The sequence below is a fragment of the Synchiropus splendidus genome, chromosome 14 (genome assembly GCF_027744825.2).
Source record: "Synchiropus splendidus isolate RoL2022-P1 chromosome 14, RoL_Sspl_1.0, whole genome shotgun sequence".
Taxonomy (NCBI): Eukaryota; Metazoa; Chordata; class Actinopteri; order Syngnathiformes; family Callionymidae; genus Synchiropus; species Synchiropus splendidus.
The window spans coordinates 24,139,058-24,166,643 of record NC_071347.1 but is presented as its reverse complement, the minus strand read 5'-3'; the positions used below and the strand labels follow the sequence as shown (position 1 = coordinate 24,166,643).

The window sequence follows — 27,586 nt, the reverse complement described above, 5'->3', positions numbered from 1 at the left end:
GCCGACAGACGATGCTCCTCGAGTCACTGCCGACTGACGATGCTCCTCGAGTCACTGCCGACACATGATGCTCCTCGAGTCACTGCCGACAGACGATGCTCCTCGAGTCACTGCCGACAGACGATGCTCCTCGAGTCACTGCAGACAGACGATGCTCCTCGAGTCACTGCCGACAGACGATGCTCCTCGAGTCACTGCAGACAGACGATGCTCCTCGAGTCACTGCCGACAGACAATGCTCCTCGAGTCACTGCCGACAGACGATGCTCCTCGAGTCACTGCCGACAGACGATGCTCCTCGAGTCACTGCCGACAGACGATGCTCCTCGAGTCACTGCCGACAGACGATGCTCCTCGAGTCACTGCCGACAGACGATGCTCCTCGAGTCACTGCAGACAGACGATGCTCCTCGAGTCACTGCCGACAGACGATGCTCCTCGAGTCACTGCCGACAGACGATGCTCCTCGAGTCACTGCCGACAGACGATGCTCCTCGAGTCACTGCAGACAGACGATGCTCCTCGAGTCACTGCCGACAGACGATGCTCCTCGAGTCACTGCCGACTGACGATGCTCCTCGAGTCACTGCCGACAGACGATGCTCCTCGAGTCACTGCCGACAGACGATGCTCCTCGAGTCACTGCCGACAGACGATGCTCCTCGAGTCACTGCCGACAGACGATGCTCCTCGAGTCACTGCAGACAGACGATGCTCCTCGAGTCACTGCCGACAGACGATGCTCCTCGAGTCACTGCCGACAGACGATGCTCCTCGAGTCACTGCCGACAGACGATGCTCCTCGAGTCACTGCCGACAGACGATGCTCCTCGAGTCACTGCCGACAGACGATGCTCCTCGAGTCACTGCCGACAGACGATGCTCCTCGAGTCACTGCAGACAGACGATGCTCCTCGAGTCACTGCCGACAGACGATGCTCCTCGAGTCACTGCAGACAGACGATGCTCCTCGAGTCACTGCCGACAGACAATGCTCCTCGAGTCACTGCCGACAGACGATGCTCCTCGAGTCACTGCCGACAGACGATGCTCCTCGAGTCACTGCCGACTGACGATGCTCCTCGAGTCACTGCCGACACATGATGCTCCTCGAGTCACTGCCGACAGACGATGCTCCTCGAGTCACTGCCGACAGACGATGCTCCTCGAGTCACTGCAGACAGACGATGCTCCTCGAGTCACTGCCGACAGACGATGCTCCTCGAGTCACTGCAGACAGACGATGCTCCTCGAGTCACTGCCGACAGACAATGCTCCTCGAGTCACTGCCGACAGACGATGCTCCTCGAGTCACTGCCGACAGACGATGCTCCTCGAGTCACTGCCGACAGACGATGCTCCTCGAGTCACTGCCGACAGACGATGCTCCTCGAGTCACTGCCGACAGACGATGCTCCTCGAGTCACTGCCGACAGACGATGCTCCTCGAGTCACTGCCGACAGACGATGCTCCTCGAGTCACTGCCGACAGACGATGCTCCTCGAGTCACTGTGGTCTGGTGTTATCTGCTGATATTTATTCACGCTGTATTCATCAGAAGAATTAAACAACACCTGACAACCTCCTCGAGTGGCTGTTTTTCTTCTCTGGTCCTGGAGAGCAGCAACCTTCTCTGTGTGTGGCCACCACTCAGCACTCTCTTCTTCCTCCCTCTCTGCCTCCTCTCAGAATCGAATGCACGAGTCGCTGATGCTGTTTGACTCCATCTGCAACAACAAGTTCTTCATCGACACCTCCATCATCCTCTTCCTCAACAAGAAGGATCTGTTCGCGGAGAAGATCAAGAAGTCGGCGCTCAGCATCTGTTTCCCCGAGTACACAGGTGAGCGCACGCTTCGACTTGGTGAGCCCCTCGTCTTCCGAGTCCCATTGGAGTTCCTTCAAGTCCTTCCTCAGACTTGCTTGTGACCTGACTGTTGGAACTTTGAAATCAAGTGTTTGAGCTGTTGACTTGAAGGTTGCTCATGACTTGGATGTTACTGTATGTTGCTTGTGCTTTGAGGGTTGTAACTTGAGACACAAAGCACAGGTCACTGGTCTCACCAACAAGTCCTAGTTTGAGGTCTTCAACATGACCTGGCCGAAATTTCAAGGCTATTAAATGTGACTATGAGGTCTGGATTTGAGTGTCGTAGGTTAGGACCTGGGACACGTTTACACAAGCCCTCCAAGTCACTAGCAGTCTTCAAGTCCTCACTTAACAGTGAAAAAAAAGGTTGTGACTCATGACTTGTAACCTCTGGGTCCAGCTGGAGACATAAAGCAGCAAGGACAGAACTTGTGACATGAGTTGGACTTGTGACCTGTAATCCCAATTCGTCATTTTGACTTGGATGTTAGACCCAAACAAGTCATGAACCGGTAGCCTCAAGACCTGGCATTTGACTCCTTGCAGGCACGTGTTGTGTCTTGAGACTTGGACGTGCCTCGCTGACTTATGAAGTCAGACGTGCCTCGCTGACTCGTGAACTAAGGCTTGAGACTTGGATGTGCCTCGTTGACTCGTGAACTAAGGCTTGAGACTTGGATGTGCCTCGTTGACTCGTGAACTCGGACGTACCTCGCTGACTAGTAAACTAAGGCTTGAGACTCGGACGTGCCTCGCTGACTTGTGAACTCAGACGTGCCTCACTGACTAGTAAACTAAGGCTTGAGACTTGGACGTGCCTCACTGACTCGTGAACTCGGACGTGCCTCGCTGACTCGTGAACTAAGGCTTGAGACTTGGATGTGCCTCGCTGACTCGTGAACTCGGACGTACCTCGCTGACTCGTGAACTAAGTCTCGCTGACTTGTGGACTCGGACGTGCCTCACTGACTAGTAAACTAAGGCTTCAGACTTGGACGTGCCTCACTGACTCGTGAACTCGGACGTGCCTCGCTGACTAGTAAACTAAGGCTTGAGACTTGGACGTGCCTCACTGACTCGTGAACTAAGGCTTGAGACTTGGACGTGCCTCGCTGACTTGTGAACTTGGACGTGCCTCACTGACTCGTGAACTCGGACGTGCCTTACTGACTCGTGAACTCGGACGTGCCTCACTGACTCGTGAACTAAGGCTTGAGACTTGGATGTGCCTCGTTGACTCGTGAACTCGGACGTACCTTGCTGACTCGTGAACTAATGCTTGAGACTCGGACGTGCCTCGCTCACTCGTGAACTAAGGCTTGAGACTTGGACGTGCCTCGCTGACTTGTGAACTCAGACGTGCCTCACTGACTAGTAAACTAAGGCTTGAGACTCGGACGTGCCTCGCTGACTTGTGAACTCGGACGTGCCTCGCTGACTAGTAAACTAAGGCTTGAGACTTGGACGTGCCTCACTGACTCGTGAACTCGGACGTGCCTCACTGACTCGTGAACTAAGGCTTGAGACTTGGACGTGCCTCGCTGACTAGTAAACTAAGGCTTGAGACTTGGACGTGCCTCACTGACTCGTGAACTCGGACGTGCCTCACTGACTCGTGAACTAAGGCTTGAGACTTGGATGTGCCTCGCTGACTCGTGAACTCGGACGTACCTCGCTGACTCGTGAACTAAGGCTTGAGACTTGGACGTGCCTCGCTGACTTGTGAACTCAGACGTGCCTCACTGACTAGTAAACTAAGGCTTCAGACTTGGACGTGCCTCACTGACTCGTGAACTCGGACGTGCCTCGCTGACTAGTAAACTAAGGCTTGAGACTCGGATGTGCCTCGCTGACTCGTGAACTCAGACGTGCCTCGCTGACTAGTAAACTAAGGCTTGAGACTCGGACGTGCCTCACTGACTTGTGAACTAAGTCTCGCTGACTTGTGGACTCGGACGTGCCTCACTGACTAGTGAACTAAGGCTTGAGACTCGGACGTGCCTTGCTGACTTGTGGACTAAGGCTTGAGACTTGGACGTGCCTCGCTGACTTGTGAACTCAGACGTGCCTCACTGACTAGTAAACTAAGGCTTGAGACTTGGACGTGCCTCGCTGACTTGTGAACTCAGACGTGCCTCACTGACTAGTAAACTAAGGCTTGAGACTTGGACGTGCCTCACTGACTCGTGAACTCGGACGTGCCTCACTGACTCGTGAACTAAGGCTTGAGACTTGGAGGTGCCTCACTGTCTCGTGAACTCGGACGTGCCTCACTGACTTGTGAACTAAGTCTCGCTGACTTGTGGACTCGGACGTGCCTGACTGACTAGTGAACTAAGGCTTGAGACTCGGACGTGCCTTGCTGACTTGTGGACTTGGACGTGCCTGACTGACTAGTGAACTAAGGCTTGAGACTCGGACGTGCCTCACTGACTCGTGAACTCGGACGTGCCTCGCTGACTCGTGAACTAAGGCTTGAGACTCGGACGTGCCTCGCTGACTCGTGGACTCGGACGTGCCTCACTGACTAGTGAACTCGGACATGCCTCACTGACTAGTGAACTCGGACATGCCTCACTGACTTGTGGACTCGGACGTGCCTCACTGACTCGTGAACTCAGACGTGCCTCACTGACTAGTAAACTAAGGCTTCAGACTTGGACGTGCCTCACTGACTTGTGAACTCGGACGTGCCTCGCTGACTAGTAAACTAAGGCTTGAGACTTGGACGTGCCTCGCTGACTCGTGAACTCAGACGTGCCTCGCTGACTAGTAAACTAAGGCTTGAGACTTGGAGGTGCCTCACTGACTCGTGAACTCGGACGTGCCTCACTGACTTGTCAACTAAGTCTCGCTGACTTGTGGACTCGGACGTGCCTCACTGACTAGTAAACTAAGGCTTGAGACTTGGACGTGCCTCGCTGACTTGTGGACTCGGACGTGCCTCGCTGACTAGTAAACTAAGGCTTGAGACTTGGACGTGCCTCGCTGACTCGTGAACTCAGACGTGCCTCGCTGACTAGTAAACTAAGGCTTGAGACTTGGAGGTGCCTCACTGACTCGTGAACTCGGACGTGCCTCACTGACTTGTCAACTAAGTCTCGCTGACTTGTGGACTCGGACGTGCCTCACTGACTAGTGAACTAAGGCTTGAGACTCGGACGTGCCTTGCTGACTTGTGAACTCAGACGTGCCTCACTGACTAGTGAACTAAGGCTTGAGACTCGGACGTGCCTTGCTGACTTGTGGACTCGGACGTGCCTCGCTGACTCGTGAACTATGCCTTGAGACTCGGACGTGCCTCGCTGACTCGTGGACTCGGACGTGCCTCACTGACTCGTGAACTCGGACGTGCCTCACTGACTCGTGAACTAAGGCTTGAGACTTGGACGTGCCTCGCTGACTAGTAAACTAAGGCTTGAGACTTGGACGTGCCTCACTGACTCGTGAACTCGGACGTGCCTCACTGACTCGTGAACTAAGGCTTGAGACTTGGATGTGCCTCGCTGACTCGTGAACTCGGACGTACCTCACTGACTCGTGAACTAAGGCTTGAGACTTGGACGTGCCTCGCTGACTTGTGAACTCAGACGTGCCTCACTGACTAGTAAACTAAGGCTTCAGACTTGGACGTGCCTCACTGACTCGTGAACTCGGACGTGCCTCGCTGACTAGTAAACTAAGGCTTGAGACTCGGATGTGCCTCGCTGACTCGTGAACTCAGACGTGCCTCGCTGACTAGTAAACTAAGGCTTGAGACTCGGACGTGCCTCACTGACTTGTGAACTAAGTCTCGCTGACTTGTGGACTCGGACGTGCCTCACTGACTAGTGAACTAAGGCTTGAGACTCGGACGTGCCTTGCTGACTTGTGGACTAAGGCTTGAGACTTGGACGTGCCTCGCTGACTTGTGAACTCAGACGTGCCTCACTGACTAGTAAACTAAGGCTTGAGACTTGGACGTGCCTCGCTGACTTGTGAACTCAGACGTGCCTCACTGACTAGTAAACTAAGGCTTGAGACTTGGACGTGCCTCACTGACTCGTGAACTCGGACGTGCCTCACTGACTCGTGAACTAAGGCTTGAGACTTGGAGGTGCCTCACTGTCTCGTGAACTCGGACGTGCCTCACTGACTTGTGAACTAAGTCTCGCTGACTTGTGGACTCGGACGTGCCTGACTGACTAGTGAACTAAGGCTTGAGACTCGGACGTGCCTTGCTGACTTGTGGACTCGGACGTGCCTGACTGACTAGTGAACTAAGGCTTGAGACTCGGACGTGCCTCACTGACTCGTGAACTCGGACGTGCCTCGCTGACTCGTGAACTAAGGCTTGAGACTCGGACGTGCCTCGCTGACTCGTGGACTCGGACGTGCCTCACTGACTAGTGAACTCGGACATGCCTCACTGACTAGTGAACTCGGACATGCCTCACTGACTTGTGGACTCGGACGTGCCTCACTGACTCGTGAACTCAGACGTGCCTCACTGACTAGTAAACTAAGGCTTCAGACTTGGACGTGCCTCACTGACTTGTGAACTCGGACGTGCCTCGCTGACTAGTAAACTAAGGCTTGAGACTTGGACGTGCCTCGCTGACTCGTGAACTCAGACGTGCCTCGCTGACTAGTAAACTAAGGCTTGAGACTTGGAGGTGCCTCACTGACTCGTGAACTCGGACGTGCCTCACTGACTTGTCAACTAAGTCTCGCTGACTTGTGGACTCGGACGTGCCTCACTGACTAGTAAACTAAGGCTTGAGACTTGGACGTGCCTCGCTGACTTGTGGACTCGGACGTGCCTCGCTGACTAGTAAACTAAGGCTTGAGACTTGGACGTGCCTCGCTGACTCGTGAACTCAGACGTGCCTCGCTGACTAGTAAACTAAGGCTTGAGACTTGGAGGTGCCTCACTGTCTCGTGAACTCGGACGTGCCTCACTGACTTGTGAACTAAGTCTCGCTGACTTGTGGACTCGGACGTGCCTGACTGACTAGTGAACTAAGGCTTGAGACTCGGACGTGCCTTGCTGACTTGTGGACTCGGACGTGCCTGACTGACTAGTGAACTAAGGCTTGAGACTCGGACGTGCCTCACTGACTCGTGAACTCGGACGTGCCTCGCTGACTCGTGAACTAAGGCTTGAGACTCGGACGTGCCTCGCTGACTCGTGGACTCGGACGTGCCTCACTGACTAGTGAACTCGGACATGCCTCACTGACTAGTGAACTCGGACATGCCTCACTGACTTGTGGACTCGGACGTGCCTCACTGACTCGTGAACTCAGACGTGCCTCACTGACTAGTAAACTAAGGCTTCAGACTTGGACGTGCCTCACTGACTTGTGAACTCGGACGTGCCTCGCTGACTAGTAAACTAAGGCTTGAGACTTGGACGTGCCTCGCTGACTCGTGAACTCAGACGTGCCTCGCTGACTAGTAAACTAAGGCTTGAGACTTGGAGGTGCCTCACTGACTCGTGAACTCGGACGTGCCTCACTGACTTGTCAACTAAGTCTCGCTGACTTGTGGACTCGGACGTGCCTCACTGACTAGTAAACTAAGGCTTGAGACTTGGACGTGCCTCGCTGACTTGTGGACTCGGACGTGCCTCGCTGACTAGTAAACTAAGGCTTGAGACTTGGACGTGCCTCGCTGACTCGTGAACTCAGACGTGCCTCGCTGACTAGTAAACTAAGGCTTGAGACTTGGAGGTGCCTCACTGACTCGTGAACTCGGACGTGCCTCACTGACTTGTCAACTAAGTCTCGCTGACTTGTGGACTCGGACGTGCCTCACTGACTAGTGAACTAAGGCTTGAGACTCGGACGTGCCTTGCTGACTTGTGAACTCAGACGTGCCTCACTGACTAGTGAACTAAGGCTTGAGACTCGGACGTGCCTTGCTGACTTGTGGACTCGGACGTGCCTCGCTGACTCGTGAACTATGCCTTGAGACTCGGACGTGCCTCGCTGACTCGTGGACTCGGACGTGCCTCACTGACTCGTGAACTCGGACGTGCCTCACTGACTCGTGAACTAAGGCTTGAGACTTGGACGTGCCTCGCTGACTAGTAAACTAAGGCTTGAGACTTGGACGTGCCTCACTGACTCGTGAACTCGGACGTGCCTCACTGACTCGTGAACTAAGGCTTGAGACTTGGATGTGCCTCGCTGACTCGTGAACTCGGACGTACCTCACTGACTCGTGAACTAAGGCTTGAGACTTGGACGTGCCTCGCTGACTTGTGAACTCAGACGTGCCTCACTGACTAGTAAACTAAGGCTTCAGACTTGGACGTGCCTCACTGACTCGTGAACTCGGACGTGCCTCGCTGACTAGTAAACTAAGGCTTGAGACTCGGATGTGCCTCGCTGACTCGTGAACTCAGACGTGCCTCGCTGACTAGTAAACTAAGGCTTGAGACTCGGACGTGCCTCACTGACTTGTGAACTAAGTCTCGCTGACTTGTGGACTCGGACGTGCCTCACTGACTAGTGAACTAAGGCTTGAGACTCGGACGTGCCTTGCTGACTTGTGGACTAAGGCTTGAGACTTGGACGTGCCTCGCTGACTTGTGAACTCAGACGTGCCTCACTGACTAGTAAACTAAGGCTTGAGACTTGGACGTGCCTCGCTGACTTGTGAACTCAGACGTGCCTCACTGACTAGTAAACTAAGGCTTGAGACTTGGACGTGCCTCACTGACTCGTGAACTCGGACGTGCCTCACTGACTCGTGAACTAAGGCTTGAGACTTGGAGGTGCCTCACTGTCTCGTGAACTCGGACGTGCCTCACTGACTTGTGAACTAAGTCTCGCTGACTTGTGGACTCGGACGTGCCTGACTGACTAGTGAACTAAGGCTTGAGACTCGGACGTGCCTTGCTGACTTGTGGACTCGGACGTGCCTGACTGACTAGTGAACTAAGGCTTGAGACTCGGACGTGCCTCACTGACTCGTGAACTCGGACGTGCCTCGCTGACTCGTGAACTAAGGCTTGAGACTCGGACGTGCCTCGCTGACTCGTGGACTCGGACGTGCCTCACTGACTAGTGAACTCGGACATGCCTCACTGACTAGTGAACTCGGACATGCCTCACTGACTTGTGGACTCGGACGTGCCTCACTGACTCGTGAACTCAGACGTGCCTCACTGACTAGTAAACTAAGGCTTCAGACTTGGACGTGCCTCACTGACTTGTGAACTCGGACGTGCCTCGCTGACTAGTAAACTAAGGCTTGAGACTTGGACGTGCCTCGCTGACTCGTGAACTCAGACGTGCCTCGCTGACTAGTAAACTAAGGCTTGAGACTTGGAGGTGCCTCACTGACTCGTGAACTCGGACGTGCCTCACTGACTTGTCAACTAAGTCTCGCTGACTTGTGGACTCGGACGTGCCTCACTGACTAGTAAACTAAGGCTTGAGACTTGGACGTGCCTCGCTGACTTGTGGACTCGGACGTGCCTCGCTGACTAGTAAACTAAGGCTTGAGACTTGGACGTGCCTCGCTGACTCGTGAACTCAGACGTGCCTCGCTGACTAGTAAACTAAGGCTTGAGACTTGGAGGTGCCTCACTGACTCGTGAACTCGGACGTGCCTCACTGACTTGTCAACTAAGTCTCGCTGACTTGTGGACTCGGACGTGCCTCACTGACTAGTGAACTAAGGCTTGAGACTCGGACGTGCCTTGCTGACTTGTGAACTCAGACGTGCCTCACTGACTAGTGAACTAAGGCTTGAGACTCGGACGTGCCTTGCTGACTTGTGGACTCGGACGTGCCTCGCTGACTCGTGAACTATGCCTTGAGACTCGGACGTGCCTCGCTGACTCGTGGACTCGGACGTGCCTCACTGACTCGTGAACTCGGACGTGCCTGGCTGACTGGTGAACCGTGGCGTCCGCAGGTCCCAACACCTACGAGGACGCGGCGGCCTACATCCAGGCCCAGTTCGAGAGCAAGAACCGCTCGCCCAACAAGGAGATCTACTGTCACATGACCTGCGCCACAGACACGGGAAACATCCAGGTGGTGTTCGACGCCGTCACCGACATCATCATCGCCAACAACCTGCGAGGCTGCGGCTTGTACTGAGCGCGCTCCGTCCCTCCTCCCCCCCTCCTCCCCCGACACTGCTGTGGATGATGAGTCTGCTGCTTCTTTGAAAAGAAAGAAAGTGCACCGAGGAACATGATAACAAGGGTCATATCAATATATATAATAATATCTCTCTCTCTCTAATGTTTTAGTTCTGCCCCCCCCCCACACGCGCGCGCGCTCGCTCGCCGGCTGTGGAGCCTTGAAACTTCTCCAACAAACCCGTGACACGTTTGCTGCTCTTGGCTCGTAACTGCTCCTTTTTGATGCTTAGTTTTGTGTTGATATTTATTCCCTGGACACATGTCACTTGCTGACGCTGGAGGACGGAGAGGAGAGCTGGACAGGAAGGTGCTGCTCTGCCGTCTGACCGCTGAACTGTAGCCGGCAGCGGCCGCCTCCGTGGAGCTGGGCGGCTGGCACCAGGCCAGGAGGGGGCGCCGCCGCTGCCATGAAGACGTGGCCACAGACAGGCTGCATCCGGCGCTGACCTCCGCTCTGTTCGCTTGCTCAGGTGCGATCGGGCCGGCCGGCTGTGAGCAGCAGGGGGCCACGCAGCGCCCCTTCCTGTACACCCCGCACGCCGTCTCTCTAGCGCCACCAGGCCTCTCTCATCTCCGTCTGTGCATGACTGACCCGACCCTGGGGGGGGGAAGCCCAACAGCATGAGTAACTTTGTACAGAGGTAGTGGACGTTCAGAGAATAACCCAAAAACTGTTTGTAAAAAGAGCAACGACCGAAGCCGCCCAGCAAGTGGAGGGGGGCGGGGCTGGCTTGTCCTGGGAAGCTGATTGGCTGGCGTTCAGAGGTGGGCGTGGCCTGCGAGCTTCTCCACCTCTTCTGAAGGAAGGAAGGTCAGAAAGAGGGGGGGCGGCGGCGGGGCCTCACCGGGTCTGGGCCGCTTGTTTGCCACCACGTCTGTGAGGGTTGGTTGGTTGAGGTGGATCGGCTCGCTCGCTCGCTCGCCTCCGTCGAAGCAGCTCCCCGTCTCTTCTCTGTCTCTCGCGACCGTCAGTGGCCGTCCCCCGCGCGCGGCCTGCTCCCGCCTCAGAACTGCCCTCACCAGCGTGGACTGAGCGGGGCGGTCAGAGACGGCGCATGTCCACACCTGGCTGCACACACACACACACACACACACACCTTCCAGGTGTAGGAGGAAAAGCACAGCTCTCTCTCTCACACACACAGAGTATATATGTAGATCTGTTATCCGTTTCCCTCCCATGGCATCTGCTGGTTTCTAGTTTGGGAAGTGAGAGCTCTGTGTGACGACGACGATCTCTTCCTCACGGCTCCTCTCTTTTTTACCCCCTCTCTTGCGTTCTCTTCCCTGTGAATGCTTTTCTTTGGTGCAGCTTTCTCTCTCTCTCTCTCTCTCCTCTTTAGTGGATGGTTGTTTCTTCATGTGGGATGTCCGTGCTGGAAAACCAATCGAATGTAGTGTTTACATTAAAAAGCCACTGTTTTCATGACGACAACCTGCTGTCTGTCTGTGTGGGGGGCTGCGATCCGGACCTGCGCTGATGCCCAGGGACAGGAAGTGGCGCTCCTCAGGTGGCCCTCTGCACCGAGTCTCTCCTGGATGCTGCAGCACCTGGAGCCTGCGGTGGAGAGGGAGGACACACACCTCATGTGAGTGGGACGTGCGCCACCATATTCCCTCCCTCCATGTTGAGATGACGTCGTGTACGGACCAAGGGTCGCGGTTCGGACGTGAAGGATCCAGAGCAGCGGAGCCCCCCCTGGCGGAGGAGCGCTGCCAGTGCAGCACCACGCCCTGAGCGCAGGCTGCTGGAGCTCAGCACGACTTCCTCTTCCTCCACGTCTCCTCCGTCCACTCTCGCCTCTCCAGGCCGGCGGCCGAAGAGGAAGGGCCCCTCCGCAGAGAAACACCTGAGCGCGCGCACACAGTCCTCCGGCAGCAGGCTGTTGCTAGGATACCGGGCAGCTCCGAGTCCTCAGACACGCAGAGCCCATGGCGCGGGTGCGGGGGCGCCCCCTGCTGGGCGACTCTCCCTCGCGTCAATAAGTGAGAGATGCTGCTGACAGTGATGCGTTCAGTGCAGTTGCGTCGCCATGACAACCGCACTGGCTGTTCAGCGACCATGAAGCAGGAGAGGTTGAAACATGGCGGGACGGTGGTCATAATCACGCAGCCCTCCAGAGACGCGGCCTGTCAGGCGGTGGGGCGGCCTGCCATGTTGGCAGCCGGCGACTGCTGCGGTCCGGCCTCGGACTCCCAAGGTCGTCCACTAAAGCTTCGGCTTCAGAGGAAACCAAGTGACGTGTCACGCCGCAAAGCGTGTTGAAGGGAGGACAGAAGGCGTTTGTCTGCTCTTTGTGAGGGCTCGCGGTAAACGCGCCTTTGAGGTAGCACATAGCTTAATATATACGTTCCACATCAACCAAGAGCGCCTCGTGCTGTCGGTATGTTTCAACACCATCATGACACTTTGGATCATGACAGAGCTCTGGCACTGACCGGCGGGCGGCGCCTTCACATCCTTCTTCATGCGCTCAGTGCCTGCCCTTCTGTCACCCTGCAACACTTCTGTTGCACGCAGCATGTCTCCTGTCTGGCGCCTCCAAACGCCGATATGATCCTGTCTTCAGCTCCGCTCCTCCTCACTCTGCTTCCTGTCTCTGACCCAAACATCATGGCGGAGCTTCCCTCTGTGCAACCAGTCTCCACTGGAGGGAGCTGGTCCAACAGCCGGATGTCTGTCCTCTGTGTTGTGGAGAATCCACCACAGTAGATGGTCTTTTTTTATGTGAGTATCAAACACAGCGCCGCACGGTCAGGACCAGGAGTGCTGCGCACCATCACTCGCAATCTCAACAACATCATTGCAAACATGTCATTACGTTTGTGCCCAGTGTCACACTTGGAGGGCAGACCACCTTACCTCTGGCCACCTCGTGTCGGCGAATGACACGGGGTCCACCGACAGTTCCTTATGTAGGCCTTGCTAGAGGGCGCTAACTCCCGACCTACACCCACCACGAGCAGCGGAAAGTGGTGCAAGTGGAATACACCACAGAGTGTCTGTTGCATCTGGCTGCTGCACCTGCTGTCACTGCCTGATGAGATCCACCCGCCTGATGTGATCCACCTGCCTGATGTGATCCACCCGCCTGATGTGATCCACCTGTCTGATGTGATCCACCCGCCTGATGTGATCCACCCGTCTGATGTGATCCACCCGTCTGATGTGATCCACCCGCCTGATGTGATCCACCCGCCTGATGTGATCCACCTGCCTGATGTGATCCACCTGCCTGATGTGATCCACCCATCTGATGTGATCCACCTGCCTGATGTGATCCACCTGTCTGATGTGATCCACCCGCCTGATGTGATCCACCTGTCTGATGTGATCCACCCGCCTGATGTGATCCACCTGCCTGATGTGATCCACCTGTCTGATGTGATCCACCCGCCTGATGTGATCCACCTGTCTGATGTGATCCACCCGCCTGATGTGATCCACCCGCCTGATGTGATCCACCTGCCTGATGTGATCCACCCGCCTGATGTGATCCACCTGCCTGATGTGATCCACCTGCCTGATGTGATCCACCTGTCTGATGTGATCCACCTGCCTGACGGTGATGAACATCAGGCGGAGTCTCAGAACATTAGGCGGAGTCTCTCTCAGAACATCAGAACATCAGGCGGTGCCCCCTCCCTCTCAGATCGGCCCTGAAACATTCACTAAACCGTCTGTTTTCTCTCTCGGTGAACCGCGATGGAAGTCTAGGCCCTGCACTTTCTCTTTCTGCCGCTTGAGGGCGCCAAACACAAGATGAAGCCCAGGTTCGTGCAGGGACCGGAGAGGCGGTCAAAGGAGTGGAGTCCGCCCACTGGGTCTGAGCCTGGGCTCTCCTGTGGGCCCCCCTGAAGGGGACAGTGGAGCGGAGCAGCAGCTCTGAAGAGGAACTCGCTGCAAGTGTGTGTTGTGCTTGTGCGGGCAGTGGTGACGGATGGAGGACCCGGAGTAGAGCGCCGCGCTTCCAGTGATCTTTTAATATCCGGCCATGCAGACCAGAGACAGACGGACGGCTCCTAACAGATACTGAAATACTGGAGCCAGCGCCAGCGTTTCCAAATTTGACTCTCAGCCACGGGGTGGACCGTCCGGCCAAGAATAAACAGCAGCCATCCAGGCATCTGGCTGCTGGTGTGTGGGAGATTCCCAGCCGCTGATGTCAGCCGCGCGCCGTCACCAGAGGAAACAGCGCCGGCGACAGTCCAGAGCACGTCTGGCGTGGACCAGGTGGTGGAGATTGTTTTGCCGTGATGGTGGGATCCACGTCCACAGGCCGTGAACGCACTGCCTCTCTGGGCTCATTCACCTGTGTCCAGCCTGGGGGGGGCGGAGCCTGGAGAGTGGCCAGCACAGGTGTGAGGGCGTCAGCGGGGCCTGCCACACACCTGGGCCCATGCTCGCCATAGTCACATGACTGGCTGTGGCCTGAGCAAAAACTGCATCGAGAGACGCAGAGAAAGACCCCCGTACTCCTGCGTGTTTCCACCATAGTGACCTTTGTCCTGACACCGTTGTTTTTTGGGCTGCTTCAGGAGGGCCCTGTTTGCCCCCCATGCCAGGGGCCTGGCGTGTGTGGCGTGCAGCAGCCTGTGAAAGTGCTGAAGTGGGTGAGCCAGCAGCTCCTGCATCATTAATGGAGCAGCACAACAACACAGGCCTTCACACCCTCCTGCGCCGACATCATTATCTTCCGACTGTGAAATATTTATCGGCAGCAGCGACACAAGCGCCGTGAGTTTGAATCCGAAGACATTCATGTGCAACATCAAGGTTCCGATTCAGCTGAGCTGCGTGACAAACAAGCACCACAGCTCTTTGGGCTCCATTTGAATCTTTTTGAATTTTTTTTCAGTCATTTTCTTTCCAACTCTCTTTTGGTTTTGAACCCTGTTTGCAGGTTGTTTACTTCAGGTGAGACTGGTTTTCTGCTCGCCATCCGTCACAGAGCATTGTGTGTGTGTGTGTGTGTGTGGAAATCAGGTCAGCCAAAGTGCCGGGACCCTCACCAGCTGACAGGAGCGGCTCCATGGATCCCAGCTAGCCAGGGTCAGGCTCACACCGCTGGTCTGGCTGCACACCAACTTGCAGATCGGGACACTTGGACATCTGGACCCAGAAGTCTGAGGCGGTGGCGTGATTCATTCATGAGCCTTTACTGCACCAGCAGCTCCGGCGGTTAATCATCACGCAGATGAGGGAAATCAATGACATGCCGCCATAAAAGCTGCTTTTCTTCTGCAAGCCTTGGCAGCAGATGCTCTGGCCCGAGGGCTCGCGGGCAGGACGGAATGAAAGATTCAGCAGATGCACCGCAGCCTGGAGGCAGCAGCAACCAGGGAGGAGGAGAGGAGAGGAGGAGGAGGGGAGAGGAGGAGGAGAGGAGGAGGGGAGGAGAGGAGGAGAGGAGAGGAGGAGGAGAGGAGGAGAGGAGAGGAGGAGAGGAGGAGAGGAGGAGGAGAGGAGGAGGAGAGGAGAGGAGAGGAGAGGAGAGGAGGAGAGGAGAGGAGAGGAGGAGAGGAGAGGAGAGGAGAGGAGAGGAGAGAAGAGGAGAGGAGAGGAGGAGGAGGAGAGGAGAGGAGGAGGAGGGGAGAGGAGGAGGAGAGGAGAGGAGAGGAGGAGGAGGAGAGGAGAGGAGAGGAGAGGAGAGGAGAGGAGGAGGAGGAGAAGAGAGGAGGAGAGGAGGAGAGGAGAGGAGAGGAGAGGAGAGGAGGAGGAGGAGAGGAGAGGAGAGGAGGAGGAGGAGAGGAGGGGAGAGGAGAGGAGGAGGAGGAGGAGGAGAGGAGAGGAGGAGGAGAGGAGGAGAGGAGAGGAGGAGGAGGAGAGGAGGAGGAGAGGAGAGGAGGAGGAGGAGGAGTGTCCTGTTCATCAGAGACCACTGTGTCACTCAGCCAGAGACAGTTGACACACGTGAGCACTGTCCCGGTGAGAAAGTGACCCGGCTCTGGTCCCGTCTGGAGGAGCAACTTAGGGCTCCTTTACAACACCACTTCCGTCTGTTCACCCTCAAGCTCGGCGTGACACGTGAGACGAGCACGTGACCAACTTACAAGCACGCTTGCTGCGTTTACCCGCCGTGGGACCCAAACAGCGCGTCGGTGTTGGGACCTAGACCGGAAGCCAGACTCGGTCGAGTGTCCGCAGGCTGCGGGATGTGCGCGAGCCGCCGCCTCCTCCCACACCAGGACCCTGCAAGAGCGTTCCTGCGGTCTGGAGCCCACGCATGCGCGCTGGCCAACGGCGCGCGCACAGTAGCGTATTGTGAATGAGCGGCGGTATTTTAGGGGTGTGCAGTCACGTGAGCGACACCGCGGAGCCAGGAAGTGGTGCGCTGATGCGTTCACGGGCGGTTCAAGACAGAAATGTCCCAACATTTGACGCGCTTCGTTAACGCTTTCATGGCTCCACCAAGGTGTTCACGACGCAACGACCTTCCACTGGTGGACAACTAGGACGGGTCATGGCGAGGTCACGTTGGTGGAGCAAACTTCATGGTCAGAGTTAGACAGAGAGTTTGAACTGGCCAGTGCTGTCCCGCCCTCCGGTGCCGCCGTCCTCGCCAGCAGAACCTGGTGCGACATGTTGACTGGCCACTGTCAGTCTGGCGGTGCCTTCAAGAGCGTGGGACATTTCCACACGGCAGCGCAGTGCCCCCAGATGAACCAGTCAAAACGTCATGAAGTAGCTTTGGCTCATTTGTGTCTGAAAAAACAACCAGGGAGCTGGTCATTTGTCACGTCGAGTTTGGCTTAGACACATGCCGAGTTGCTGAGTAGAAATCGATGTTTTGCTGAAACGTTAGAGTCAGGAAGTCAGACGATGGTGCTTTCACGGGCGCGTCAGAGCGTGGGACATTGGAATGGCAGGTGAGACACCCCCCTCCCTCCCCTTGCCCGCTGAAGGCTCCACTTCCAGGATGAAACAGGAGAATAAAAAGCGACAAGTTCCACGGAGAACTCGTTTCTTACACGACCGAAGCGCAGAGGCGCTGCTCGCTGAACTGAACCGTTCCGGATTGTAAACAGCGACCGTTTCAAAGGCGGATGTGGAAGAAATCGACGAGTCGTGACGTCACACGCGAGCTGGCGTGGTCCGGGTCCAATCCACAGCACCGCACCGCCAGAACTGACCCCTGGGCTGCTCCCAGAAACCCAAGGTATTTAAAAGTCACTTGCAACTTCCGAAGAAACTGTCGGAATGTGGCGCGCCACTGACATTTACCAACTGGAGACGAGAAAGTTGCAGGTATGAGAGAGAGAGAGAGGGAGAGAGAGAGGGAGGTGCGTTAGAGCGAGAGAGGGAGGAGTGAGAGACTCCGGGAGCTACAGAGGAGCGAGGAGACGGAGACGGACCAGAGGCAGGAGGTCAACAAGAGCGCGAGCCGTCGGGTCACCGAGTCCCGGAGCCGCACACGGAACACAGCGAGAGAGAGAGAGAGAGCGCGCGCGCGAGAGAGAGCGGCGGAGGAGTGACTGAAAGACGAGAGCGCGAGGTCCCGGCCGAGGAGGAACCAGCGGAGAGAAGGAGAAGAAAGACAAGAAGATGCCGAGGGTTGTCCCGGACCAGAGGAGCAAGTTCGAGAACGAGGAGTTCTTCCGCAAGTTGAGTCGCGAGTGCGAGGTGAGCGGAAACGGACGGGCGCGCGCGCGCACACACACACACACACAGACACGCGTCTGTCTCTCTGTCCTTGTGGGGACCTCTCCCCGCCATCACCCTTTCCCCAGCCTCTCACCATCCAAAAACACAGGGCTGACCTCGACCACGCCTCAAACCTGTGGGCTCCTCCATGAGGTCCCCACAGGGAGGTGTGGTTCCAAGACTTGGTCCCCACCAGCACAGCTACGCGCGCACACACTGCCGCAAATCAGGGTCAAAAAGATGATTTGGGTGCGTAAACTGTGGTTTTGCTCAACCAGCCATGGAGCCTCTGCGCCTTGAACTGGCTGAAACCAAGTGGCTGTGAGAGAGCAGGGCTCCAGGCCACGGCTGCATGGAGCTGCGCTGGGTCAGCGCTCGTCCTGCCAGGTCCAGCTCCAGATCCAGCTCCAGATCCAGCTCCAGATCCAGCTCCAGATCCAGCTCCAGATCCAGATCCAGATCCAGATCCAGCTCCAGGTCCAGGTCCAGGTCCAGGGCTGACGTGGTCTACTCCGCTGAGGAGCCGCAGCATGCTCTTCATCATCATCACCACTGTGGTGGCCTTGGATGAATCTGCCTCCATGAGTCAGGATCCCTGCCGTGGCTCCTCGCTGCCGTCACTTCCCATCAGGACCACTCACCTGGAGCTGCGTGCTTGGGTTACCTTGGCGACACAGCTTCGGTGTCCAGCTCCGGCATGAACTGTCTCACAATGTCAAGGCCAAACGGGTGAAATATCCCGAAGCACATTTGGGAAGATCCTCGCGCAGGTGTGGCATCGGTGGCAGACACCACGTCATGCCGACACCAGCCACACCTTTTTTTACTGCGCCGAAACGTGTCCGCTTCCATCCAGCGCTGGGTTTGGCGCACCGCTTCATGGATCCCGTGGTCACTTCTCTGCTGACGTCAGGACTGTCAAGTTCTGAACGGGGGAGCAAGCAGAGACTCCGTCACCGTCTGGATCCTGGTGGGGCAAAGAAGCTGACCCTGTAGTCAAACTTCTCTTCCTACCTCGTCTGGTGTTGTTGTCTTCTGTCTCGTGCTGGCTCTCCTTCTCACATCAACATCGTGGACTCCCTGGTGGGGCTGAATGTTGCTGTCCTCGTGCTGCTCCGAGTGTCTCACGGCTGCTGTGCTCCTCAGATCAAGTACACGGGCTTCAGAGACCGACCGCACGAGGAGAGGCAGGCTCGCTTCCAGAACGCCTGCCGGGACGGACGCTCAGAAGTGGTGAGTCCTCGTTTGCTGTTGACGGCGGGCTTGCGAACCCATGGCCTTCTGGGCACAGTGTCATTCAGGAATGTTTCACTGGAGATGAGCTGAGCCTGGGTTTGGTTCTTGCTGCTGCATGAGTCCAGTCTTTCTCTGAATAGTTTGTTTGTTCCAGTCCTCTGACTCCTGACAGCGCGTGCGTGTGAGAGATGACGTGACCTCACACTCACCTTCCTGCTTGTTTGTGAGCGCCGACTCTCAAGGTCATGACACAGCTCCAGTGCTCACAAACAGGTCAGCTGTAATTTGGGGTTTCAGCTGGAAGCCTCCACCTCCTGGGCCTGGCCTGCGCCTGTGTCCACTTCAGGGCTCCGGTCAGGCCTCTGTCAGGTCCCTGAAGGCAGCACGGCCTCAGGCGCCGTCCTGACGAAGGAGCGTGCTGCAGGAGTCAGAGTCCATGCTCCCTCCGCCACGCGCAGCGCCGACCCTCCCTGAACACCACACCCGTGACTCCGCCCTTGTTGATTCACTTTGCTCTTCTGCTGGTTCGTGTTCATGTGCTGGCTCAGGCTTGGATTGCGTTCCTCCCTCGGTGCCGTGTGGCCTCGAGCACAAGGCCGCTGCACTGAGCTGAGTTAGGATGGAGGCCTGCTGACAGAGACTGTTGAGTCTGAGGAGCAGAGAAGGAGAGGGAGCTCCTGAGAGCCAGCGAGACACCACGTGGAGCTCACGGGCCGAGGTCAGGAAGAGCCTGCACACCATGAGGGTTTAGAAGAATCTGACTCAGAAGCTGCTGGCTCTCTCTGGAGAAGACACTGTGAAGATGAGCTGAAGGTGAAGGACAAATCCCACAAGTGGCAGCAGAGACATAATAATAACAAGACGATACGGATAACTGGATCTGCTGCCTTTTCTTCTCATGGAAGCAGAAACACGGACCCACTTGTCCGTGATGCGTCCACCTAGACGCCATGTGATGTGACGCGATGGATCAGCGTGCGGCCTGCTGCTGGGTGTGGCCGCTTCCCCTCCGTCCTCTGCTGCTGCGGATGGGCTTGTTTTGACTTTCAGCCGTGGAAGTGGCTGTCTCCAGGTCCTGCAGTGGCTTTGTTCCCTGCCGACTGAGGTGTTTGTGTCTCCCCCGGCTCTTCATCTTCTCTGCCGCACGTCCGGCGTCCATCTTCGTCCCGTCTGCAGCGGGTCAGGTGCTTGTCATCCAGCAGGAGTCAGGACTCTGCATGTCTGGCCAGCAGGGATGGGCGGTAACTGATGGTGCACCATATCCCACCTAACACAGTCTCCACGGTGACACTTCTGCAGCTCACCATAAACTGGATAAACACGCGGCTCACTGGCTGTGTCTGACCTGCACACGTGAACATGAGGAGACGCTGACTCTCCAGCTCCACGGCGTGTGACAGCTGTGGAGAGTGTGGTGGACTTTGCTTCACCATGGTCGTTTGAAAGTGATGTTGAATCCAGGGAACCTTTGACTCTGGTGGACTCTGACTCTCTGGATCCCTGTTTCTTTGATGAGATGGAGTGGTCCTCACAGGTTCTCTGAGGCGCTCCTCTGCCTTGGTTCACATCAACACATGCAGCTCTCCTGCTGCCAAGGTGACAACACTTGGATATTGGCGGCAGCGTCCTCTTCCGCGTCCCCATGAGGCTTCACTGATGGAGGACACACTCTCACAGGCAGCGCTAATGCTAGGAGCCGCCATCAGTCAGGGACCATCAACAAGTTCTAAAGCCTCAAAGTCTGAGTGACATCTTCAATAAGGCCATGGAGAACAAGCATTTTAGGAGAGAGAGAACTGTGAGAAGGTTTTTCACCACACAAGACAAAGGACTGTTTCAGTTTGGATCATGATCTGGAGAATAGACTCTGACTCCATGATCATTTCTTCACCTGATGGTTTCTCATGTTTCTTCAGCAGCAGGAACTGTGTCCAGACTGCTCCATAGTTCAAGAGACATGAGACACAGCAGACAGACAGACAGACGGCTCCATTGAAGCCCTAAATAAAGCTGGCAGAGCAGCCTGTCAGACACCAGCGGCTTCTACCAGAGACCTGAAACATTGAGTTGCTCATCTCTGCACTGCAGAGTTCACTGTTCTACTGAGACGTCAACAAACCATGGTGTTGGAGACAAACTCCACTGATAAGTTTATCCTGATAACGTCTTTGGTCCATATGGCCCACACCGAGGGGGACGTGCGTGCGTGCGTGCGTGCGTGCGTGCGTGCGTGTGTGTGTGTGTGTGTGTGTGTCCTCCCAGCTTGTGACAGCCACATTACTTGACCTGTAACGTCCTTAGGATCGATCCGCACACGCTCACATGCATCAGGAGGAGCTACTCTGACTGCTCCCCTCCCTCAGCTGCTCCGTCACCAGAGCCAGCTGAAGGGACCCCTCACCCCGGGGAGAACGACTCTCATGTGGTCACTCACTCATCAGAGGCTGTGCTGAGTGAGCGCGAGCTGCCTGTGAGACTCACCCACCTCCGTCTGCCTCGTCCCGCAGGCCTTCGTCGCTACAGGCACCAACCTCTCGCTGCAGTTCTTCCCGGCTAACCTGCACGGAGAGCAGAGACAGGTTCCCACCAGAGACTACGTGGACTTCGAGAGGGAGACGGGGAAGGTAAGTCATGCTTGATCACTTCAGAGGGTGCTGTGTTCCAGCGCTGGTCACGTGACACACACTTCTGGGTGTGTAGCGTCTTCACAGGCTGTGCGTCACACGGTCTGTCGTCTGCAGCTAGGCAGCACGGTGGCGCAGTGGTTGGCACTGCTGCCTCTCAGCAGGAAGGTCCAGGCTTCCAGCCCACCACTGGGCCTTTACGCGTGCGTGCGTGCGTGCGTGCGTGCGTGCGTTGGACTGGCAACCCATGTGCCAAGGAGGCGGCCATCTTGTATCCAGCTTACACTCAGGGTGGGACTGGGTCCAAACTACTGAGAGTCAGAGCAGGTCAGGCTGTGAGTCAGAGCTGGTCATGTCAGACAGACTCCGAGTCGGAGCAGGTCATAGTGGGACTGAGCTGGTCAGGCTCCACCTGGATCACTGGTGAAGGAGCAGGTGTGAGGTGGTGCCATGATGCCACCCTCAAGCACACCTTTGTTCCTTGTGGGGACCTCTCCTGGCCATCACCCTTCCCCCAGCCTCCCCCCTAGACGCGCCTGAGGCAGGACTCTGGACCAGACTGAGACCCAGTTCCACTCAACTATTTTCACTGAGGTTTCACCGCCCTCACCCTTGTGAGGACCGGCCAAACTGTCAAACACAGGGAAGCAGCTGGTGTCAGCGCTGGAGGTCGGAGGTTTGTGATCTGTCTCTGTGCGCGTTAATTGTTTCCCCTGGCGAGGAGCCTGCGTGTGCCTGTGTCCACGCACACTGGGCAGCTGAAGTGCACGGCGTCTGGCGGCTCATTAAAAATGCATGCCGGGAGAATCGATGGACCTGCGTGCTGGCGGGGTGACGGGTGTGTGTGAGAGAGTGTGTGGGGGGGGGCCTGTCGGTGTCTGTGGGTTTGTGGAAGCTTCGTCTCCGAGCCCTGAAGTTTTAATGAGCCTGGTCTCAGACCTGGGGCTTGTGACTCGCTGGCTCACAGACGCAGCCACACAGGTGTGTTGGGGGGCTGTGAGGACCATCCACTGCAGTGTTCAGGAGGAAGACGGGGCCGGCTGCTCTGGAGACACCTCTGGGCCTCACGCTGCCTGGACCTGGTGTGGAAGAGATGTGAGGTGTTCCTGCGGCAGAGCGGAGCCCCGCCTCCCTCTGCTGGCGCTCGACCCTCACACAGCTGGATCACATTAGCTCTCAGGTCTGTGGAGGCGGGGCCTGTCGGATGCAGAGGAGCAGGGTGGACGGCCCGGTGGGACTGAGGGGGCGGTCAGATGAGGCGTGGGCCGGCCATGATGGGCGCGTCAGTGTGTGTGTGAGAGTGAGTGAGTGAGACACACGAGAGTGCGGTGTTTCTGTCTGTGAGGCAGGAGCCATCGGAGCATGACTCGTCCGTGACATCACCAACACACCAGACCACTAATTGGTTCCCTCTGCTGCTGATGCCGGCAGCACACACACACACACACACACTCGGGCTTTGTTTTTCAAAAGCCTTCTCACTGTCATCCCTGCCTCCACACACACACACACAGCGGTTTCAAGTTTCTGACTCCAGGCTCTCAGGAGCTGACCACACCCTCTCGTCCTCTTTGTTTGCAGCAATGCAGCAGCTGTGAGTGTGTGTTCAATCTCTGTTTGTGGGGACTGGTCCTCTCAGAGTTTGGAAGGTCAATACTGGGTCCCAGTCTGCCTCAGAGTCCTGAGTCAGGTGAGGTCCCCACAAAGACAGAGAGACGTGTGTGAGTGTGTGAGAGAGAGAGAGGCTGTCCACCACTGTAACCCGACGCTGGAGGGAATTTGCCTGAAGCTGCCTGGTGTTGAACCGTCAACGTCTCTGCTCGGCTCTTCTCTCTCACCACAAGGTTCTGGTGACCTCACTTCCTGGGTCACATGACCCTCGCTCACATCTGTGTCGGAGAGAGGAAGCTTGTGGTTTCTCTCCCTCACACACACACACACGGTCGTGTTTGGCTCTCCCTGTGGGGACCTCTCCTGGCCATCACCTATAGCTCACCTGAACCACATTGAGACCCTTGTGAGGACAGGCCAAAATGTCCTCACAACAATGGTGGCTTCTCAAGACTTGGTCCTCACAAGTACATCAAAACGCACACACACACACACACACACAGCTTTTAAAGCAGCACAGATGTGGAAGTTGTTCTCACGCAGGCTTCTTTAACCACAATTACCCACAGTGCACTGGAGCTGCAGGGGAGGCCACACCCCTGAGACAGTGTGTGTGTGTGTGTGTGTGAGAGTGAGTTCCTGTTCTTGTATCCTCGTGAGAGTGTGACCAACAGCATGAGGACGTTCGGGCCGGTCCGTTTGAGTCAGGTGAGCTGTTGAGGGGGTGGGGTGGGCTGCTCCGTCCTGTCAAAGAGGTCAGAGGTCAGCGGTGGGCAATGCGGCTGCTGTGTGTGCAGGTCCACCTGAAGGCTCCCATGATCCTCAACGGCGTGTGCGTCATCTGGAGAGGCTGGATCGACCTGCAGCGGCTGGACGGGATGGGCTACCTGGAGTACGACGAGGAGCGGGCGCAGGTGAGGACGCCGGCACCTCTGCGCCGCGCCCGGCCTGACTCTGCCTCTGACTGTGCCTGTGTGTGCGCGCAGCACGAGGACGCGCTGGCGCAGGCGGCGTTCGAGGAGGCTCGCCGCAGAACCAGAGACTTCGAGGAGCGGGACCGCTCACACCGAGAGGATCTGGAGGTGAGGCGCCGCTGCTCATGCTGCGTTCAGGGGCCGTCAGAATCTGAGAAGAGGAGTTTCACGCCTCTTGTTTTCCTCCCGGAGCAGCAGGCGCTGCACGCACTGATCACAGTGGCGTCAGTGCTGCTCATGGCTCCAAGGTCAGAGGTCAGGGCTCCTTCAGGTGGAGCTCAGAGCAGAGAGTACGGACGCTGGTGATAGTGGTGAACTCCACTCTGCAGGACTTGACTGTGGTGGCAGCAGTTCTCTGCTGCGTCCTGTTTGCTGCATGACCAGTCTGATGGGGCCACTCTGGACCCGGGTCTGGACCCGGAGCCCGGCACTTGGACCAGACGGCTCACGTCTGCCTGAAACTGAACCCCAACTGTCTATTTTTTAGGACTCTGTTGGTAAAATCTGGGACTGATGGGCGTCCGGCAGGAAGCAGGAGCAGGGTGTGTGTCCTCCTCTTCTCTTCTGTCACACTGTCACATGCTCTCAACTGTGTCTGTCTGCATGAGAGTGAGTGAGTGAGTGAGAGAGAGAGAGAGAGAGACCATGTGACCACCAACCAGTCACATGACCAGGACCACTGGCCTCAGCTTCCCTCAGCTCAATGTCCAGTGCAGATCTGGGATCAGTCAACTTGTCGCTCCCCTCCAGTCTGCAGGTCAAAGGTCGTCTGTCTGGATGATGGATGAGAAGACGCTCCGTCGCTGGCTCTCACACACACACACACACTCGTACACACACTCGTCTGACAGCAGGAGCTGGTGCTGAACGATGAGTCGGCACTAAAAGCATTAATATCTCATTAGCATTGATCGCCCTCAGTCACACACACACACACACACACACACACACACCCCCTGGACTAGCGATGGGAGGAGGTCCCCACAGGAGCACAAGCTAATGGCACAACTAGAGTAGTCGAGGTGTGCGTGGCGGCAACTGTTGCCAGAGTACTTGGTCAGTGTAGACCCGTGTAGTACTGCCGCTGAATACTACAGTGGAGTGCGGTGGACAGAGGCAGCTGTGCGTGCGTGCGTGCATGTGTGTGTGTGTGTGTGTGTTCTGCCTGACCGACTGACCTAGTGCCCTTCAGCAGGTCTCTCGTTTGCTGGGCTGCATGTGTCCTCCTGTTGCTGCTGCCCCCTGTGGCTGGGAGTGGGACTGCTAACCTTTCCTTCCCCCCCTCCCCTTGGCCCCTCCTCTCTCCTCAGTCCAGACGGCAGCAGGGGCCCCTCCCTGGCTCAAACATGGCCAACGCTGACCTGGAGCACCAGATGATGCGCTGACCCGTCCAACACGTCGCACCCAACGCTGCGCCGCCGGCCACCGTCCACTGCTGTTTCCGGTCTGGGGCTGAAAGAGAAGCCGTTCCATCCAGGCCTGGAGGTCACGTGACTCTCGGCCCCTGCTGGACCATGCTGTTTGTTTGTCCGACGTCACTGTGCGGTGGGACCCGGCGTCACGTGACCCTTGCGGCCGTCCGGCCGTCCGTCTGTCTGTCCGTGTCCTTGCTCTGTCAACATTTTCTGCTTCACACCTGATCTGGCTCCCAAAACCTGCCGACGTCGTCACATTTGAGCTTTGCTTCAGGGTTCAAAACAGTCCAATAAACAAGTCCAAACATCTCACCTGACCTCCAGCACTGACACGCACACACATGCGCGCCCTGGCCGTCGCCCTTTCCCCAGCCTCCCGCCTGAACCAAACTGGAACCCAGTTATTTTGGCTGGTGTTTTTCAAGCCGCGGCTCATTTGCTTCATTGACAACATGTTGAGGCTCAAAAGCAGCACAGGAGCCTTCATGGGCGACACACAGTGGGTGTTAGTTGCCAGGCTGCTCGAGTTAGTCACTGACTTTCAGTCACTGTTTGGATGGGATCACTTCTCTTTGGCAGGATTTTGATGTCGTTGGGCGTCTCCAGACAAACCCTTAGCATTCTTCCCTGAACTCGCCTCATAAAAACAATGAGTCTTTCTCTCTTCATATTTTTTTTAACAATATTTTTATTGACACATAACAGCAAAAATGTACATCTCAATGATCAATATCTTCTTTTTTCTATTTACCCCAACAGTATTCAACAAATTATGTCAAGAACATCGCAATCAAAAATAGAGATCTAAATTAAGAAAACAAAACAAGAAAGAAAAACAGTCACACACACGAAGAAAAACCAAAAATTCACCTCTACTGCGCGACGACGCTCGTCTTGTGTAGAAGACGCTGTGAAACATCTCAACAATATCATATGAGGGCAGATGACAGTCTGCTTGCAGCGTAGCTGATGAAGGGCAGCCACATCGTATGGAACTTCAAAGAAAACAAAGCTTGTCCTGTTTCAAATGTTGAATAACATCACATAACCACCATTTATAACTGGGAGGACAAGAATTTTTCCAGCTGAACAATATGAGTCGACGGGCAATGATCAGAGATCCAATACCCTGAAGTGGGCACTTGTCGCTGTGGATCCCAAATAAGGCGAGTTTGGGATCAGGGCCCTGTCATTTCTGACCAAGTCGTGAAAATCTGGGAGCAAAGGTTTGGGCAAAGCCCCAAAACGTGTCCGAGAGATGCTGGATGTTGTCTGCATGGGTCACCGAGGATCCCTGTTTGGCTGTATTGTGGCGGTGGAGTTTCACTTTTGAGTCATGACCACCGTGTCATATTTTGAATTGAACGAGTCCCACGAGTCTCACACATACTGAAGTCTGGTGAAGCTTCCTGCCACTCATCATCTGTGAGGGACTGAGCCAAACCACCCTCCCAGGCGGACGTGGAACCATCTCCAGCTCTTCTTGGTGGAGTCATCAAAGTGCTGTATAGAGAAGAAGTGACTCTCCTGGCTGAAGAGAGAGTTCAGTCCACGGGTGAGTCCTCTGCTCCATTTGGAAAACAAGCTGAATTTGACTTCATCAAATGTCTGAATTGTAAACCTGCCACAAAGCTGTTCAAAGGAAGCAAATACACCATCCATATAACAGGACTGTACATTCTTCCTTTCTCCAGCTTTCAAATGAAGAGTCAAACAGCGGCGGTAGGAAACAATGATTGGAGTTTATCGCTGCTAAACGAGACGTTCCCGTACGTACTTGAGAGCCTATTTTCAAAGATTGTGTAGTGGCAGAGTTCTGTTTGAGTCGAGCAATGACAAAGGGAGTGATGAGCTTGGACTGCAGGACTCTTGTTCCATATTTGACTGGACAGACTCTTTCAACTTCAGAGTGATGAGTCCCAAAGGACGAAGCAGGGATATTACAGGCCCAATAATAAAGGTCAAAAAAGATGTGCTGCCTTTCTTTTGTTCCAGATACATGCACTTATCGCTTGATCGAAGTCTTTGAAAAAGCTTTTCTTGATATCAATGGGAATACGTTGG

The 27,586-nt window shown here is 55.9% G+C and overlaps 2 protein-coding genes across 5 annotated transcripts in view; both read left to right on the top strand.

Moving 5' to 3' along the window:
- gnao1a (guanine nucleotide binding protein (G protein), alpha activating activity polypeptide O, a) overlaps positions 1–12,042 on the top strand; it is a 37,189-nt gene extending 25,147 nt beyond the window's left edge. Inside the window, exons 7-8 of the mRNA XM_053884717.1 lie at positions 1,691–1,844; positions 9,783–12,042. Of these exons, the coding sequence (XP_053740692.1) occupies positions 1,691–1,844; positions 9,783–9,970 (342 nt within the window). The 3' untranslated portion in view covers positions 9,971–12,042. The remainder of the gene's footprint in view (positions 1–1,690; positions 1,845–9,782) is intronic.
- A 4,886-nt stretch (positions 12,043–16,928) lies between these two features.
- cbfb (core-binding factor subunit beta) lies at positions 16,929–27,586 on the top strand. 4 transcript variants are annotated; one of them, XM_053885723.1, is made up of 7 exons: positions 16,938–17,641; positions 18,809–18,895; positions 21,406–21,522; positions 23,931–24,047; positions 24,120–24,215; positions 24,595–24,649; positions 25,418–27,584. In XM_053885723.1, the coding sequence occupies exons 1-6, from the start codon at positions 17,564–17,566 to the stop codon at positions 24,619–24,621; spliced, it is 522 nt and encodes a 173-aa protein (XP_053741698.1). In that variant the 5' UTR covers positions 16,938–17,563; the 3' UTR covers positions 24,622–24,649; positions 25,418–27,584. The 4 variants fall into 4 exon arrangements, with proteins under 4 accessions (XP_053741696.1, XP_053741697.1, XP_053741698.1 ...); XM_053885724.1 differs by having other exon boundaries at positions 16,939–17,641; positions 25,423–27,584; XM_053885721.1 differs by lacking the exon at positions 24,595–24,649 and having other exon boundaries at positions 16,929–17,641; positions 25,418–27,585.

Coding starts and splice junctions, on each gene's coding strand:
- cbfb (XM_053885721.1), top strand. CDS start 17,564: ATGCCGAGGGTTGTCCCGGACCAGAGGAGCAAGTTCGAGAACGAGGAG. Junction 24,048..24,119: donor ACGACGAGGAGCGGGCGCAG/GTGAGGACGCCG, acceptor GTGTGCGCGCAG/CACGAGGACGCGCTGGCGCA. Junction 24,216..25,417: donor CACACCGAGAGGATCTGGAG/GTGAGGCGCCGC, acceptor CTCTCTCCTCAG/TCCAGACGGCAGCAGGGGCC.